The sequence below is a fragment of the Panicum hallii genome, chromosome 9 (assembly GCF_002211085.1).
Source record: "Panicum hallii strain FIL2 chromosome 9, PHallii_v3.1, whole genome shotgun sequence".
Classification (NCBI taxonomy): Eukaryota; Viridiplantae; Streptophyta; class Magnoliopsida; order Poales; family Poaceae; genus Panicum; species Panicum hallii.
This window is the reverse complement of record NC_038050.1, coordinates 66,658,210-66,676,606: the sequence shown is the minus strand read 5'-3', so window position 1 is coordinate 66,676,606 and position 18,397 is coordinate 66,658,210. Positions and strand designations below refer to the sequence as shown.

General features: G+C 50.6%; 2 protein-coding genes across 2 annotated transcripts; both read left to right on the top strand.

Moving 5' to 3' along the window:
• The first annotated feature begins 9,786 nt into the window (after positions 1–9,786).
• LOC112872572 (ABC transporter G family member 26) lies at positions 9,787–12,303 on the top strand. The gene is made up of 5 exons (XM_025935608.1): positions 9,787–9,939; positions 10,082–10,365; positions 10,485–10,640; positions 10,802–10,985; positions 11,077–12,303. The coding sequence occupies exons 1-5, from the start codon at positions 9,787–9,789 to the stop codon at positions 12,301–12,303; spliced, it is 2,004 nt and encodes a 667-aa protein (XP_025791393.1).
• Positions 12,304–16,164: 3,861 nt separating this feature from the next.
• On the top strand, positions 16,165–18,132 carry LOC112875841 (IRK-interacting protein-like). The gene is made up of 2 exons (XM_025939836.1): positions 16,165–16,621; positions 16,723–18,132. The coding sequence occupies exons 1-2, from the start codon at positions 16,580–16,582 to the stop codon at positions 17,998–18,000; spliced, it is 1,320 nt and encodes a 439-aa protein (XP_025795621.1). The 5' UTR covers positions 16,165–16,579; the 3' UTR covers positions 18,001–18,132.
• Positions 18,133–18,397: the final 265 nt, after the last annotated feature.

Below are 18,397 nucleotides of genomic sequence, written 5' to 3'. Positions count from 1 at the left end.
ATGATCCAAATGAGCAACGAGGCTCTGATACCAATTGAAAGGATCGATGGACCAAGAGGGGGGGTGAATTGGGCCTTTTTCAATTTCTAAAATAAGGTAAAGCAACCTTAACCTATGCAAAGCTAGAAAGACACCAATTCACCAACCGGGTAACTAAACTACCTACGCAAGCTAGGATAGATAAAAAGAGGTAAAGCCTAACAAGGTAGAGCTAAATAGTGATCCCTAAATCAAGCACATGAATGAATTGCATGAAAGATAATGCTTGAATAAGTAAAAAGGGACAAGGGACAACCGGATTTTTTCCCGTGGTATCGATGTGTTGGCACACACCACTAATCCACGTTGTGACACTCACAAAGAGTATTGTCACCTCCCAAGTCACTAAGACGAGGGCGCTCACTAAGAGTCTCCGTTCACCATCCCGGTGTGGTGGAGATCAAGCCACGTACAATCTTCTTCTCCGGGCTCCCACAATCCTTGGCAAGCTCCGCGAGAATCACCTCGATCACCAAGATCGACTAGGTGATGCCAATCACCAAGAGTAACAAGGTAAGGCCTTCACTTGAGCAAGAACCGATCACCAAGAACGGATGCACACATGCTTCTCTCTACTCAAGTTCTTAATCTTGCTTCTTGAATGATTGAATGAACAAGTATATAAAATGATGAAGCTCAAGGTGGCTCTTGACTATAGTATGAGTGTTTGGATGTTGCCTGGTGTCAAGAGTAGTAAAATGACCCATTGGAGGGGTATATATAGGCAGCTCACACGAATAGAGCCGTTGGAGAAAAAGCTGCCAGAAAACTGCGTAGCGCCGGTTAAACCGACGTCCATCCAATAGTCATCGTCGTTTTAACCGGTGAATGTAAACTACCCCTTCTGAAAACTAGCCGTTACAGTTTGGGCAGATTAACCGTCGTATCATCGGTTTAATCGGTGAGTGTAGTCATCCATTGATCAACTAGAAAACCACGTCTCTGGACAACTGCACCGACGTCCAATTTCAAATATCATCGGTTTAACCGGTGTATTGACTTGTTCAGACTCTGCTGACCTCGTTTAACCGACGTATAGAAAGGTTGAGGCGTCGGTTAAACCGGTATTAAGGGTTTTTCCTGATTTTGCCTTTTTCTGATTTGAGTCTTGAATAAAATCCAAATATTCTTGAGATATAAGTTGAGAACCACTTATTTGAGCTTCTAGAAACCTGAGTGACCATTGTGTGCATCCATTTTCAAACGACCATGTCCATGCTCAAGTTACTAAGCCTAAACCCCTCTTAATAGTGCGATCACTACAAAACTATAAAACCTATACTAACCTAAGCGTCCTTCTCAACCTTATGACACTTAGGACTAGAAAGATCCTTAGTCTTGACATATTATTGAGTTGAATGTCGAGATCGCCTTTTTGAATAATGAAAATTAGGGGCCTCTTTTGACATATAACCAAATGAGCGATAATGATCTATAAAGCTGCACAAACTCATTAGTCACAATAATGGTTGTCATTAATCACCGAAACATATCTTGAGGGCCTAGATGCTTACACTTGCATAGCCTCTTGAACATATCCATAAGGTTCTTGTTCTTGAACTGCCTGAAAAAGTTTGCACCAATGTATCTCATGCACCACCTACTGCGAACATCACGCCACTTGGCCGGCTCTCCGGTCTCCACACACTCCTCCTGCAAATCTAATATTGCCCTTAGTATGCCGGCGTGACGATCATGTAGCTCGCACACATCTTCGCTGTCCCGAACGACTGCAAACTTAACCCGTTCCAGGAACCAGTACCAACTGTCTGTGTTCTCGCTCTCAACAAAACCAAAAACAACCGGAAGCAACTAATTGTTTCCATCCACTACAATGGCTGTCAGCATTTGCCCTCTATACTTTCCTGTGAGAAAGGTCCTATCGATGCACAGGATAGGCCGGCAGTGTTGGAATGCGTAAATGCATGGACCCAAGCTGAAAAAGGCCCGCTGCAATATGAAGGGCGGACCTTGTCCTCTGTCTAGACTTTTCAGGTCATAATAGTTTCTAGGATTTTTCTGACAAATGATGGCCAATAATCGAGAAATACTATCATATGCTGCCTCAAATGTGCCAAACCTCATCTCTAACTGTCGGTGTTTTACCGGCTGCCCATCGAAAGGTATACCCAAGGTGGTAAATTTAGGTGAGGAGATGCCGAGATCAGGAATTTGAAGGTGCAAGGAACACAAGATTTAGACAGGTTCGGGCCGCGAGGTGCGTAATACTCTACGTCCTGTATGGTGGTTTGTATTCCCTTGGGTGTTGATGTTGATGATGATGTGTTTTGAATGGATCACGGTCCCTTCTTATATATCCGGGAGGTCAAGGTTACAAGAATTCAAGTCCAATACTAGCTAAGGAATCATAACCGAATACAACTCGAGAAGATTCCTTCTGTACCGACTAGCTTTATCTCCTATTTATACGGGATAAATAAGAGATAAATGAGATAAATAAGAGATAAGACAGGCTTTATCTCTTAATCTTGTTTAAACTACGTTATGTACACAGTCCCATAGCCCCGAGTTTGACAAGCCCCCGAGCACTTCGTAGCTGAGTACTGCAGACTTCTCGAGTACTTTCGAAATAGTCTTCGGCTTCTTGCAAAGCTCCGCCTTGAAGTTCTTCTTCGAGTACTTACTTGGCTGCATCGAAACTATGAGATGCTCATGCTCTGAATTATTTCTTTGGTATAGCGTGCGATTGAAAAATCGCACTCCATATGGAGTAGCCCGCGAGCCTTAGGTTGAATCGGAGAATCAGGCTGAGGGTCGCATTAGTTTTAAATCTTCCTTACTTACTCTTCGAATAAATTTAAAAAAAATAAGTAGTCGATGACACATACCCCGCAGCCCTCAAGCCTTGAACCCAAATCTCCCGGGTTTGGGAAAAAGGATCCAAGAATCGTGACATTAGTGTTACTCTGAAATCCCGAGAAAAACTCTTCGCCTTCTGCATAGTGAAATTAAGCCTCCCGCTGGTTTATTTAACCGCGCGGTGACTTAGGGTTTCTTCTGCACTCTTAGTCTTCATATGAATCGTCTTCGAGTAGTTTTGCGACGTCCAGCCCCCGACCAGGAGAGCCGAAGGAGCCATGTCGAGTAGTGTGCATCGTCCAGCCCCCGAGCCTGGGAACTAGCAGAACTGTGATGGCACGCCGTGCTGCCTGGAGGATTGTTGCCGAAGCTTGATATAAAAAAAGACAATGCATACATTATGTAGCATAATGCGAAGATACCGAGTAGTACTCAGTAATAATGTGAAGACACCAAAATTTATTCGGTGTAAAACTTGCTGTGTCGAACTCTTTTTTAGGTCATTTAAATCTCCCGAGCAGTCCACCTGTTACGTTTAAGCACCTGATCCTATTTTAGCCGTTGCTCATAGTGTATATGAGATCTTTGTCTCGTGTACGCGTAAAAGCATTAGGCGTGACTAAAGAGCTGAGGATTCACGGATTAAGCTATGTGCTACTCAAGTAGATTAGCAACCGTTATCAGGAGATAACAAGCAGAAAGTAGTCGTCATGCGACAAAGAGGATGCGCAGTGCGCAAAAGTAGTCGACATTGCGACAGAATGAATGCGCGCTGCGCAAAAAGTAGTCGATGAAATGTAGCTCTGGAGGGTTTCAATGCCCATCGAGTCATACACGGATAAGTAATCGGCGAAGTGTAGCTCTGGAGGGTTTCAATTCCCATCGAGAGTCGTACACAGATAGGTAGCCAATCATGGAGTAGCCCCCGAGGGTTTCATGCCCGTCGAGAGACGTACCCAAAAAGGTAGCTGATCTTGTGAAGAACAAGTCGGAAAAAGTATAAGTCACTTAGCTTGACTCATGGACAATTGTCGACGAAGCCGTGGAGCTTGTTGATGGAGCTGCTACGGTTTGTTGATGAAACTCGACTAGTCGGAGTCGATTCCGACTGGTGAACTGAAAAGATGCCATCGAGTTCACCAGTGGATCTTCGATGCGCTCCCCTACCTGGCGCGCCAGCTGTCGGTATTACCGGCTGCCCACCGAAGGGTATACCCAAGGTGGTAAGTTTAGGTGAGGAGACGCCGAGATCAGAAACTCAAAGGTGCAAGGAACACAAGATTTAGACAGGTTCGGGCTGCGAGGTGCGTAATACCCTACGTCCTATATGGTGGTTTGAATTCGCTTAGGTGTTGATGTTGATGATGATGTGTTTTGAATGGGTCCATATCCCCCCTTATATATCCGGGAGGTAAAAGTTATAAGAATCCTAGTCCAATACTAGATAAGGAATCGTAACCGAATACAATTCGAGTAGATTCCTTCTATACCGATTGGGTTTATCTCGTATTCATACGGGATAAATAATAGATAAATGAGATAAATAAGAGATAAAAGACGGGCTTTTATCTCTTAACCTTGTCTACGTTATTTATACAGCCCCATAGCCCCGGGTCTGACACTAACACATTCTGTTTTGCACTCCACGCTTTCCCGTACGAGATGGTATATTTGTACTTCTCCTGAATATACATGATAATAGACTTTGATTTAAATGACAGGTTGGCTACTATCATCCCGTACATCTCGTTTCAATGTATTGCGATGTAAGGTTGCGATGGGACTTCTGCACGTCCGGCAAATGACAAGTGTGCTGAGTGACAATTGAGCATTCCCAATAATCTTTCCATTTGCCCTTATAGGCATGCACCAGCCACGGACAGCCCTCCTTTACACATACCATATCGTGCTTATGAGATTTGCAATCGACTATTTTGAACTCTCGCATAAGAGAGAGACCAACACTTAACAGCTTTTTTCACCCCATCAATTGTCTCGTACATCGTACCCTGAACAACTTCGTTCTTCCTGCAATCCCAAGGCACGCTGGGTTCCTCATCTATGACACGATGACTGAAGTCGCTGCTCACCCATTCTTCAGGCACATCCTCCATCATCAGACGAATCGGCATTCATTGCTTCATCCAACTCACGATCTTCATCTCGCAGCTGTTCAACAATACGGGCAATGTTCTCCTCCTCATCAGCCACGCATTGAGGTGCTGCGGTGCCACCTGCCTCAATGTTTGGCTCCTCAACTTCTTCATCCCCGCAGCAGCTTCGATGTTTATCAAAGGCTTCTGGTACACACTGACAAGGAGTACCAGTTGCCATTGCTAATAACTTGCATTTTGCAGATAACTTAACCAGTCATCGTTGCTTGCGAGTGGCATAAGCTCCCAAATCAAAGCGTGAGTGGTACGATTTATGACGCACTGAACACTCACAGTGTGTGTCTCCTATTAATCCTTAATCCGCTCATTAACCAGTTCCATAGAAATTCAAATGTCCTCTCGTGCGGTCTGGTAATTCCTCTGACCGCACAATTGAATTCACTTAAATCTATCCCATTCGGCCCGTAAATCACATTTTCTTCTCCGTAATATATACTAAAGGTACCCTTCTCGGAAGATATATCTGTCAATTATTAATAAACTAGTTATACTACATATTAATACACAACGACCCTAAGTTTCAGCGATTCCTAGATTATATTTTCCAGATTCTAAACTATTCAGAATATAAATTATACTAAAAATAATTAAAAATACTAAATACTATTCAAAATATAACTACCCTAACAAATATTTCGTAGATTATAGTTATTTTCAAGTAATTATACGACTAGAACGAGAATATACCTCCAAACCGACGTGTGAATAGGGCTTCGCCGCTTCCTCTCCTCTGTTCCTCTCCTCCCTTTCTTTTTTTTCCTGATTTTTGCTGAATAAATTGGGAATTTAGGGGGCTGGTGGGGGCTTATACAGGGGGAGGGGAACCTCCCGCCCGCCCAACGGGCGGGATGCCTCTCCGCACTATAGGGGCCCCGCACCTCCCGCCCGTTGGACGGGCGGCATGCCCCCGCGGCCACGTCAGGGGCCTCTTCGCGAATAAGAAAAGTTTCTTATTTGCGAAGAGGCCCTCAGGAGGGGCCTAGAATATGATTTGGCACCTCCCGCCCGTTGAATGGGCTGGAGGTGTCCGGTTCCACGCCTCCCGCCCGTTGGTCAGGCGGGAGGTACCTCTTTTTGGAAATTTTCCAAATCAGCACCCCTTTTCGAATTTAATTTTTTAAATTTTTTTAAAAAATTCGCTTTTAGTCCGCTTCTGCTGATTCAGAAATGAGCCCAATTGGAACGCGTACTGAGGACTCAAATATCTCTTTTTTTTAGCTTGACGGGGCTGTTGGGCCGAATCCGGTTACAATTTTAGACTCCACCGGTCCAGCCAGTTTCTGAAACCGCAGCGACTAGTTTCGACAATCCGGCAAGTTGTGATGAATTACAGGGAGGTGAATCGCGCATCAGTTAATTTTTGGGAGCTACTCCCACAATCCTAAATAATAATTTATTTTAATTTTTTGAAATACATATATTTAACTATACATCTACATATACACTATATCTAGATACATAGTAAAATTATATATCTAAAAAAGCTAAAATAAATTATAATTTAGGACGGAGGTAGTAACTATTTAGAGCTAATGAATCCAAATATGAATGTAAAACTAATTCTCTACACTGCATGATGCTGGAAGGATGCATATTCCCCAAAAGTCATTCTAGTTTCATTCTAAGTTTAACCATTAAAGTTTGAAGTTTGATCAAATTTGTAGAAAATAAAATATCAACATATGTAGCACCGATAAGTAACTTTCATGGTGAATATAATGATGCATATTTAGTACCATAAATATTGTTATTTTTTTATAAAACTTAGTTAGACGGTCTGGCTTAAGATAAAAACAAGATAACAACTTCTTTTCTGGTACAAGGAGTACAGGGACACAGGGGAGCCCGACCAAGCTCACTCATCGAGGAACTAAAGGTGCCGTGTTATCTGTACCGACAGTGCCTTGGCATGCCAAGCCGGCAAGCCGCACCGGCACCGTGACGTGCCAGTTCTCCAATCATTCAGTTGACTCGTCGATTATCTTATTAGTGCCTCCAAAAGCTTCTTGCTTTGACGCAATCATTTCTGAGCATGGTCCATGTCGGCATTGTCAAAGGTGCCTTCAGAAGCGCCATTCCTTGGCCTTGGCCCGGCCCTGTACTTCCAAAAGAGCAGGGCGACACATGCGCACCTGGACCAAACGTACTGTAGCTGTGAGTCACGCGCCATGCGGTCGACTCGTGAGTCGCAAACTTGGCCTGCCGATCCGTCAGTTTCCATGCTCGCCATGCATGGCAGCGAGGAGAAGATCTGAGGTCCACTTCTTCACAACGGAAAAGGCCAAGGCGCAGCAAAGCTAGCAAGCTCGAATTTGGAGTTTGGAACTACGCTTCTAGACGCCGAGATCCAAATGGCCAGCTTGGAATGAAAATAAAAATGGTAATTTTCAATTTTCGAAGATTGTTTTCGAGATTTTATCAACTTTTAAAACTAAATGAAAATAAAAACAATTACCTGAAAAATAAAAACGAAAATGATAGAAAAATATGGAAATGAAAACGAAAACGATTTGAGCGCCTTTTGATGGTTTTCGAGAAATATCGTATTTTCATAGTATTCTACCATATTTTACTAATAGAAATACTATATTCATGTACAATGCCAACACACCCGCTATTTATATTTTTAGAATATTATATCTATATTTTTAGAGAGTTATGACTCATTTATCCTAACTAAAAATTACAACCTAGCGATCTGAATTTATGGGACTATGGATAGTTTTATGGATGGTGGGACTAATGTCTAAATTTTTAGTACTATAAAATGAGATACATGTCGTAGTTTTATGGGACTATTGTTAGTTTTATGGATGGATGGATATTTGATTAATATGTTAATCATCAGTAGTTGTGTATGGAATGTGTCAAGTCATATAGTTAGTGTTGTGGTCTATGATTTAATATATTTATTATTTTTTAAAATATCATTTTGATAGGTTTGGATCATTATCGATGCATTCTTGATCGTATATTTTCATTTCCGAAATTACCAGAATAGCGATACTGTTTTCGTTTCTGATAATATCATATCGTTTTCGATGAAAATATATAAAAATGAAAGTGATGAAACCTTTCACCGATGTTTTCAAACATTTTCATCCCTATGGCCAACAGCCTACGCGGCTACTCCCCGTGTCATCCCGTGGGCAACACCAGCAACATAGGGACGACGGCGGAGAGGTTGCGGTTTGGACTGGCGCGAGGAGAGCCAGCGCGGGACAGACACGCGCACAGGCGACGCCACTCGCCGGCAGCAGCGGCAGTCCGCTCTGCCGAGTCCACTACCTACAAGGCTGCCCCTGCTGCAGGCACCGCCGCTGACAAATCGCACTAGTTACGCTTGCCGCTCTGCGTTCGCCCACGAACTGCGACCATCTGCTAGCCGTTTGCGTCGCATGCCATGATCGAAGAAAGGGTCCGGGGACCGGGGCCATGGGATTGGGGATCGGAGCACGAGACCATGCCATGCCTGCCTGTTTGCGCGAGGGGGCCGGGGCCGCCCGCCTGCCGCGTTCGATCGGGTGTTCGGTGGCGCGTGGACTGCCGGAGGAAGACTGGCCACGTCACGTGTGGTGGTCCTCGTCCACGGCCGGGGCCAGCAAGCTAAGCAAGGTCTCAGTTGCCTTGTGGGATCTTGCATCGTCGACCGCCCCCTTGTGACCGGTCTGTATCCCGCGACGGTGACGGATCGTCGGTCTCGGTCGTACTGCAGATCGGAAGAACCACGTACATGACATACATAAGTCATGGTGCTCAAAACAAAATAGCCATTCATGAATCATAATAACACGGGACATGCATGCAAATAGTCATTCAAATGCAATAGTCATCTGGATCCTACTCGCCAGTCGCCATGGCGCTCGCCTACTTCTGCCTCCTCAAGCGGATCAGCCTCACGCCCTTGTGATGACCTAGCTACTTCTAATTCCGTGCCTGTGGATGTTTCTGATTGTTAACCGGTGAAACAAAAAGGGACTGCAGAGCAATGCCATGTGTGTCATCAGTTCTTCTTGCTGCTGTTCTTGGAAGATGATGTCGGGTTTGGATGATTGTGGTTGTTTCATACCACAGTTGATGGGTGTTGGCAGTTGCCAATTCCAATAAGACCTTAGGTCTTTCCAAAAAAGTAAGACCTTAGAAACCTTATTGAAGGTGCAGCTTCCTTCTTAAAAAAAAAGAAAAATTACAAATAAAAACTATGACTTGGCAGAGGAATTTGGACATTTTGCAAGACCGTGCAGACTGCAAAGGTGAAAAGGCTAATCATGGGTTCATGACAGAGATCTAAGACTATTAGCATGGTGACCTTGGGCAGCTCAAGAGAAACCGGGTATGGAAATTTACCTACTGTTCTTTTCGGAGAACCAATCTAGTAGTACCTCTAAACTTACATTCCTTACTATTAATTTCCTCTAATAACCAAATACACGGTAATGACGCGAACTTGAATCAAATCAGCAACAGGTAGTGTTGGACTGTCAGTTATTGTTATATCCAATGGAGTGGAAGGTTCTCTCGTACCAGAGCCCCTTAGAAAGATTGTGGGTCACCAAACAGGGTAAAAATTAAGAACCAAATCACGCAAACTTAAAAAATACAATAGAGTAGGCATGATCTTGGTTGCTAGTAGTTACCTAAGCTGATCTGACACACCTCTTATTACCCATCACTTCATAAAAAAGAAGAGGGGTGCCATATGCTTCATTCTCTCTCTGAAACAACTCCTCTCGGCCTCTCCCTAGAGGGAACAATGGAGATCAGCGATGAGCAGAGGATGGAGATGTCCATCGTGGAGCGCCACCATCTTCCTCCTTCCTCGCATGGCAATGGAGATGCCGAGACCGACGTGGAGGAGGAGCATCTGTGGCCAACGAAAGATGGCCCTCTTCCAATATTCCTCAAGGTATTAGCTTTTTTACCATAACGCACTCATGTTTACGATGTAAAAGAAATTGTTAAGTGTACAAATAACTCACGGTGGGTGATGTTCCATCGCTATCAAATTACACGGAAGCTGAACCTTTTATTTTGGGGGCAAAATACAGTTTGAGAATGTTGAGTACAGGGTGAAGATGACTTTGAAGAACCCCCTCACAGCTGCAAGAGTGGCCTTTGCATCCCATATGAGGGTGGATCAGGGCAGCAGCAGCAAGCACATCCTCAAGGGCATTGCGGGGAGTGTGGACCCTGGTGAGATCCTGGCGCTGATGGGCCCATCTGGCAGTGGCAAGACCACCTTGCTCAAGATCCTGGGAGGCAGGCTCAGTGGTGGCATCAAGGGCCAGATTACCTACAATGACACCCCCTACAACCCCCATCTCAAGAAAAGGTAAAAGTGTAGAGATAAATCAGGAAATTATCATCGGTATATTTTCCCTTACTTTCTTTTTCTCGTGTTCGGCATTCCTGTAACTGTAGGATTTTTTTTTTGGGAACCTGTAACTGTAGGATTGGATTTGTGACTCAAGACGACGTCCTCTTCCCACAGCTAACGGTGGAGGAGACCCTCGTGTTCGCCGCGTTCTTGAGGCTCCCTGCTCGCATGTCCAAGCAGCAAAAGCGCGACAGGGTCGATGCCATCATCACCGAGCTGAATCTAGAGAGGTTGCTCAATCACTGCTACGTTTGTTTACCAGATTGTTTTGGAATTTGTTTTTCTTTTTGTTCATCATCGCATGTCTGCTATTTTTTTTAAAAAATGGAATTTAATTCACATGTATGCATGTTGATCGAATGAGTTGTGATCATCGATCCGGTGGTTTCAGGTGCCGGCACACCAAGATCGGCGGAGCGTTCGTGAGGGGGGTGTCAGGAGGCGAGAGGAAGAGGACCAGCATCGGGTACGAGATCCTCGTCGACCCATCGCTGCTGCTCCTCGATGAGCCCACCTCCGGGCTCGACTCCACCTCAGCGAGCAAGCTCATCCTCATCCTCCAGCGCCTCGCCAAGGTAAGCTTCCTTTGCGCGCAAAGCCACTGACGATCAACGACGACAATGATGTTGTGCGCATTTGATCGAGTTTACTCTTGGATGCTTGCAGACGCGTAGGACGATCATCACGACGATCCACCAGCCGTCGAGCCGGATGTTCCACATGTTCGACAAGCTGCTGCTCATCTCCGACGGCCACGCCATCTACCACGGCAAGGCCCGGGACTGCATGCACCACTTCTCCTCGCTGGGGTTCGTCCCGGAGATCCCCATGAACCCCGCCGAGTTCCTGCTGGACCTCGCCACGGGCAACCTCGACGACATCAGCGTCCCCGAGGCGCTGCGCGGCTCGCCGGACCCCCAGGAGTTCAGGTCCCACGTGATCAGGCACCTGCAACTCAAGTACAGGTCCGCCGCCTCCGCCGGTGGCGCCGAGGCGGCGGCGAGGAGGGCGCCCATGGAGCAGTTGCGGTTGGCGGTGCGGGCGCGCAAGGACCGGCGGGGCATTGGGTGGTTCCAGCAGTTCGCGGTGCTGTCCCGGCGCACGTTCAGGGAGCGCGCCTCCGACTACCTGGACAAGATGCGGCTCGCGCAGGCCGTCGGCGTGGCGCTCCTCCTCGGCCTCCTCTGGTGGAAGTCCAAGACCGGCAACGAGGCCCAGCTGCGCGACCAGGTGGGGCTCATCTTCTACATCTGCATCTTCTGGACGTCGTCGTCGCTGTTCGGCTCCGTCTACGTGTTCCCGTTCGAGAAGCTGTACCTGGTGAAGGAGCGCAAGGCGGACATGTACCGGCTGAGCGCCTACTACGCCAGCAGCACGCTGTGCGACGCCGTGCCGCACGTCGTGTACCCGGTGCTCTTCATGGCCATCCTCTACTTCATGGCCGACCTCCGGCGGACGGTGCCGTGCTTCTTCCTGACGCTGCTCGCCACGCTGCTGATCGTGTTCACGAGCCAGGGCACCGGGGAGCTGCTGGGCGCGGCCATCCTGAGCGTGAAGCGCGCGGGGGTGATGGCGTCGCTGGTGCTCATGCTCTTCCTCCTCACCGGCGGGTACTACGTGCAGCACATCCCCAAGTTCATCCGGTGGCTAAAGTACGTGTCCTTCATGCACTACGGGTTCAACCTGCTGCTCAAGGCGCAGTACCACGGGCACCTGACATACGACTGCGGCAGCCGCGGCGGGTGCCAACGGCTGCAGTCGTCGCCGTCGTTCGACACCGTGGACCTCGACGGCGGCATGCGCGAGGTCTGGATCCTGCTCGCCATGGCGCTCGCCTACCGACTCCTCGCCTACTTCTGCCTCCTCAAGCGGATCAGCTTCATGCCCTTGTGATGACCCAGCTACTGCTAATTTGTTTGTTAACCGATGGAAAAGAAAATTGACTGCGGAGCAATGTGTATCAGTCTTGTTCTTGAGAGATGATTAATGTCAGGTTCAGATGACTCTGGTTGTTTCAGACATGATGGATGTTAGCCACGCTGCCCTGTTTCGATCGTGCCCACACAACTGCTTGCGATCTCGCTCGCTGCGTGTGGCTGGTGATGCATGCGCTGCTGCTGCCAGTGCGCTTTGGCGGTGGCCGGGGTAGCGGTAACCACGCACTGTACCCGTCCCTACGTGCATGAATGCGATCCGGCGATCGTTGCAACAACGTACAAGCGCAGGCGCAGGTTAGGTGCCAGGACTTCAGTACATGCGTATACTCGTCTAGCTAGCTGTATCGCTGTCCTCGCGCTGCATCTGTATACAGCGGCCTGTCTGCTTGCTCAGCCACAGCTGACAAGCCCCTTTCTCTGAAGCATGGGTCGAGTTGAGACACCGGAGGGGACGAGAGCCTTGTCCCGATGGCCGCTAGTGTATCCGGGCATCCGGCCACGAGCACCAACACCCCCCGCGCCGCGCGTCCGCCTCCCGTCCTCCGGGGAGCTCAGCGTGTCGTCGAGGGGGAACCGGCAGACGACAGTCGAGCACTCGAGCGGAGGTAGACGAAGGGAGCCAGCCTTGGCCCCTGAGCAAATACCAACGCTAATCCTGGCCTCTCATATACGATCCGACTGATACGATGGACCCAGGGGGTGGACTGTATTTCATTTACCGTCCACCCCCAGGGTGGCCGCGCCGCGGCGTTCCGGCCGTTCCCTGCGTTCTCCTCTCCCGTTCCCCGTTCCGTAGGCGTCGGGGAGCTACGCGCGTACGCCGGCGGCGAGCCCCCCGCTCTCCGCCTCCCCCGCCCCCGCCCCCCCCCCCCCCGGGGCGCGCCAACGGCAAACGTGGGCAGAGGAGCCGCCGCTGCTGTTCGGCCCGTACGTCGCTGAGAGGGCCTCTTCTCCTCGGAGGCCGATGAGCAGCGCTACGACCGTCCTTCAGATCCTGCAAGTCGTACCTCGCGTGCGCGTTTACCGAGAGGACGGTGTGCTCCGTGGCTGGCAGTGGCCGCTGGTGTGCATCAACGAGTAAAGGGGCAGGTGCTCTTCTGGCTGAAAGTGGTTCGTGCGTGATGAGAGACCGGAGGGGGCCTTCAATAGTTGGATCAACATGCTGCTGTGCCGGTTGCTGATCAGCGTGCAGTACCGGTGTAGCGCTAATTGCCTCCTCCGGCACGCGCGGCCTGCATTGAACTGTCACACCCGAAAGCCGACTGACTCGGAACTGAAAACGGATTGTGCGCCTTCCTCCTCTGACCTCTAGATAGCTGCTGTTCTTGCATTTGCCGCTTCTGTTCTAGAACAAGGATGCCAGAAATGGTGGACGACTCTGACCATGTGTGCAACAACCTGGTAGAGTCTGAAGAGGTAGAAGTCATTCCCCCCCCTGAACATGGAGTAGAAGTCAATGTCAGTGTGGATTCACTGGGCGAGGTAAAAGGCAATATCGATGGTTGCTAAGTTTCAGACATCAATAATCCTGAATCCTTGATGGTTCAACAGTAGAGCGACGCTTTAGGACCAGGGCATGTTGCCTGGGATGTGTCCTTAGGAGTGGAAGCCGGGACCATCACTTTGGCAGCAGTGCTTACTCAGCCTAGTGCAGATGACACGGCATGAATCATGTATGGAGGCTAGGATGCATGCAGCTAGCTGATCTTCTTTACCTTTTCTTTCTTCTTTCTTTCTTTCCTTCCTTTATTTTCCCTGCAGAAAGAGCGTACAGACGGAGACGGTACGGTACGTTGATCTTCAAGCACCGACCTGGTGGCATGTCATGGGATCTCCCTGTGAACTTGATACTACCATACATTTGTACATCAGAGGTGCATCCTTAGCTTCCTTCTTGGTGCAAATTTACTGCATGAAACTCTCCTATACGGCTACGCATCCAGCCTCGTTTCGATCTCCTGCATCGATTCCCAGAAGGTTTTCTCTTCCAGGAAAATATTTCGCTACCATATCTTCCAAGTTTTTTTTTTGTTTGCCGTTCTCCATCCTCTTGGTCATCTCACGCTGGATTGCATTTCCTCCACCTTCTCCTCCGAGTCCGCTCGCAGTAGGACGCGGGCGAATCCTCCGCGGCAGAGCGCACAAACCATCCTTCGTCACCCCACGTACTACTACCGCCCCATAGCTGCGAGACGGCTAAGTGGCACTCTCAGTGGGGACTGAAGAGGAGATCAGGACCAAGATCAAGACACATGGCAGTGCCATCTCCATCAAAATTAAGAACCTCTCAATCACTTCGCCTGCGTCTTGTGCCACGACGCCTCTAGAGTGGCAAATGCAGTAGTCGCCGAAGAAAGATGTCAGGTTCAGCTGTCCGGGACTCGCAACTGTCGCGTACAAGCTACACGAATCCGAGGACCTTTCAATTCATACGGCCGGTGTCACGGTACGTACCAGTAGCAGACACCGGAGAATGACAGTGCCGGCCGGTTCATTAATTTCACTCACAGGTACAGCACTCGCGAAAGTCGTCCGCTGATGCGTGGAGCTTAATCCTGACGATTTCTCCGTATGCGATGAAAAATCAACTTCAGCCCCTGCGTCGTCAAATGTACGCATCTTTTGGTTATGAGACATCACCTAATTACAGTAAGAACTTGTCTACATGTATCGTATATTTGATACCAATTAAGAGACTAAATATAAACTAACTAGTTGCATAAAATAGGATTAATTCACGAGACAGACCAATTAATTTATCATTAATTAATTTATAATTAGCACATATTTACTGTAGCATAATATGATCAAATAATGAACTAATTAGGTTTAATAGATTCCTCTTGCAAATTAGTCCCGGCTTATACAATTAATTTTATAATTAGATTATATTTGTATATTCTATGTTTAATATTTTTAATTGATATCTAAATATACGGTGGTATTGAAATTTAGTCCGACGAAACAGAGGCCACCTCAGACTCAGCATCTGGGGCCTCCCGAGCGCTGCCGCCGTGGCCCGGCCCTCTCTCTGTCGCGCCTGACGGTCCTCTGCTGTCTGCTCTGATGAAGCGTGAACCGCGCGCTTTGACTTGGAATCGCAATCAGACTGCGCGAGTCGTTCGCAGACGTCGTCCTTGGCTCCTTCCTGGCGCGCTGCAACTCTGCCGCGAGCCCGCGAGCGACAACGGAGAACCCAACCCGTGTGACTGGTATCGCCGTACGTCGCGAGCACGGAAGGGACAAATGGTGGCATTCACTTCGTCGCACTGGCTACGGATCGTGTCTCCGATCCAGATCGAGCTCCGGACCATGACGCCGACCTACGCGACCCGGCAAACGAAACCGCTCTTAACGTGCCCCGCCGTCTCGAGCTCGAGCTCATGACCAGTGTCTAGCGACAGGCTTTTCTTCTCTCGCGCTTGGTTTCGTTGCCGCCCCCCCCCCCCCCCCCCCCGCGCGCTACGTACGCACACCGCTTAAGACGTGAATGAGCAGTAGTATACGTAATCGGAGCAGTAGAACATGCAAGATGCCCGTCACCGTAGCACGTAGAGTAGTGCTTCGACAAGTACTCATGTCCGACAGATGCTTCATGTGACAGTCACGGTACGAGGGAGCATGAAGCGTAGTACGAGCGAACAACAGCCTGCTTGCCTTTGCCCATGCCTACATCCCTCCAAGAAGCCAGGAGAGCCGAGGGGATCTGGATCACAAGGCCAAAGATAAGGAAACAAAACCAAAATCACTTCCCCTGACTCCATTAGAGACAGTACTTGATAGTACTAATCAAGACTCCGATGGAGAGGACGAGAGGGGAGGAAGACGGGGAGGGGAGCAGGGCATTAACCTCGCACCAGTCGCCACCGACCCGACCTGACCGGCATTCAAGTCCCGCGCCGCGCCGCGCCCCATCCCCCTCACCTCATCCCCGTGAGCCCGAAGCGAGCTGCCAAAAACGACGTCCCACGCGGGAGCACCACCACCAGCACCAGACCGCCGACCGCCCACCCCCCCCCCCAGGCCGCAGCACTATCGCGACGTCGCCACCACCCACCGCGGGGGCACGGGGACGGGACGGGCACCGGCACCAGCACCACCACCCCGCCACACCGCACCGAGTTCATCGGAACCCGAGAAAACCCCTAGTCGGATCCCCGTCAGGAGAGGGGCGTCGCGGCAGAGAGCTGTACGTATCACGCGGGCAGCGCGCTCCATCGTCCGCGGTGGCCATGGTCTCGTCGCCGTCCCCTCCCCCAGCCTTCCCCACCGTCGTAAGTGTGCCTCCCTTCCCTCGCCTAGTCTCGTCTCGTCTGTCACGACGGTTTTGCCGTGCTTGAGTGGTTGAGCTGTTCGCTGCGCAATGCGCCGTCAGGGCTCCGACGAGCCGAAGCAGCAGCGGTGCGGCGCGAAGGCGGCGCCGGAGAAGGCGGACAAGAAGTACGCGCACGTCCCGACGCCGCTCCACCATGGCGGCGGCGGTGGCGCCAGCAAGAAGACGCCCCGCGGGGGCAAGGCCGGCGACGGCGCCGACGCGGCGGCGTACGCCGCGGCGGTGTCCTGCTCCGACTGCCGCTTCAAGCAGCGCGCCCTCGCGCCGGCGTCGCCCGGGGCCGTCATCCGCTCGCTGTTCGTCTCCCTCACGCGCCGCTCCACCCCGCGCTCGTCGCCGTCGCCGACGTCGGCCTCGGGAAGGGCCGGCGACGCGGGGGACGGCGAGCAGTGGCGCCTCGCCGCGGCCGACCTCTCCCGGAGGCTCGCCGCGGCCACCCGCACGCGGGACGAGGCGCTGGAGGAGACCACGCGCCTGAAGCACTCGCTCGCCGAGCTGGAGCTCAAGCTCGCGCGCCTCGAGGCGCGCGTGCTCCCGACGCCCACGGCCGCCGCCTTCCCCGTCGACACCTTCCTCCGCGCCGTCTCCACCGCGCGCGCCGCCGTGCGGAACCTCGCGCGCGCGCTGTCCACGCACCTGCGCAGCCCCGCCAGCCCCGGCCCGAACCTCGAGAGCTTCCTCAACCGCGCCTTCCACGCCGACTTCGAGCTGGACACCGACGCCGACGTCCACACCCCGGACCCCGCGGGCCGGTGCGAGGCTAACCTCGCGGCGTACCACGCCGTCGCGGTGCTGACGTGGGAGGAGGTCCTGCTCCACGGCACCAAGCACTACAGCGAGGGGCTCAGCCGGTTCTGCGACGCCAAGATGAGCGATGTGGTGTCCTCCCTCGGGTGGGCCCGCGCGCGGGCGTGGCCGGAGCCGCTGCTGCAGGCGTTCTTCCTGGCCGCCAAGGGCGTGTGGGGCGTCCGCCTCCTGGCGCGGTCCGTCCACCCGCCGCTCCCCGTAGTGCGCGCGGAACGCGGCGCGCGCTTCGACCCGCGGTTCATGGAGGACGCCGCGGCCGGCCGGGCGGGGAGGCTGGAGCCGGCCAGCGTGAAGATGATGGTGGCGCCGGGGTTCCACGTGTACCTGGCCGGCGCGGGCGTGGTGAAGTGCAGGGTCGTGTGCTTCTACAGCGGCAGCAACGGCCGCACCGGCGGCCACAGAGATGGCGGGAGCAGCACCAACGGCAGCGTGGGGTTGGGGAGTAGCTGTAGTGACATGAATGGGAGTGCTACAGACGTGGTGGATAGCTGTAAGAGCAGTAGGGTCGGGTAGTTGTTGCATACTGTAGGTAAAGAAGAACACCGGGGGGATTTTCCTTGTCCGGTAAAAACACGATCTGCATTTAGCCGTTACTGCTGTTCTGTTCGTGTGAATATGGGTGAATTGATCATGACCAATTTCTTCTAGTTTTGCCTCTCTAAAAGTTTAAATTCCGAAGTGCAAGATTCTTTGCTTGGCCGATGCAGCAGTTGGAGTTTTTCAAGAGCAAGAGTGCGCCATGAGCATGAGCCCCATGAGGAGACTAAGAGCACCTCCAGACCCATCAGGCCACTAAAAGTATCTCAAGCAGATTACCTATTCCTCTTTGTAATATTAAAAAACTATTTTTTATAATAGGTGGTAATAAGAGGTGCTCTGGCGTATTACTAATTCCATTGTTGATATCAAA

What these genes read in the sequence shown, in the direction of transcription:
- LOC112875841 (XM_025939836.1), top strand. Translation starts at nt 16,580, where the DNA reads ATGGTCTCGTCGCCGTCCCCTCCCCCAGCCTTCCCCACCGTC. An exon ending in CCCCAGCCTTCCCCACCGTC is followed by an intron (nt 16,622 to 16,722) that starts GTAAGTGTGCCT and finishes ATGCGCCGTCAG; the next exon opens with GGCTCCGACGAGCCGAAGCA.
- LOC112872572 (XM_025935608.1), top strand. Translation starts at nt 9,787, where the DNA reads ATGGAGATCAGCGATGAGCAGAGGATGGAGATGTCCATCGTGGAGCGC. An exon ending in CTCTTCCAATATTCCTCAAG is followed by an intron (nt 9,940 to 10,081) that starts GTATTAGCTTTT and finishes GGCAAAATACAG; the next exon opens with TTTGAGAATGTTGAGTACAG. An exon ending in ACCGAGCTGAATCTAGAGAG is followed by an intron (nt 10,641 to 10,801) that starts GTTGCTCAATCA and finishes CGGTGGTTTCAG; the next exon opens with GTGCCGGCACACCAAGATCG.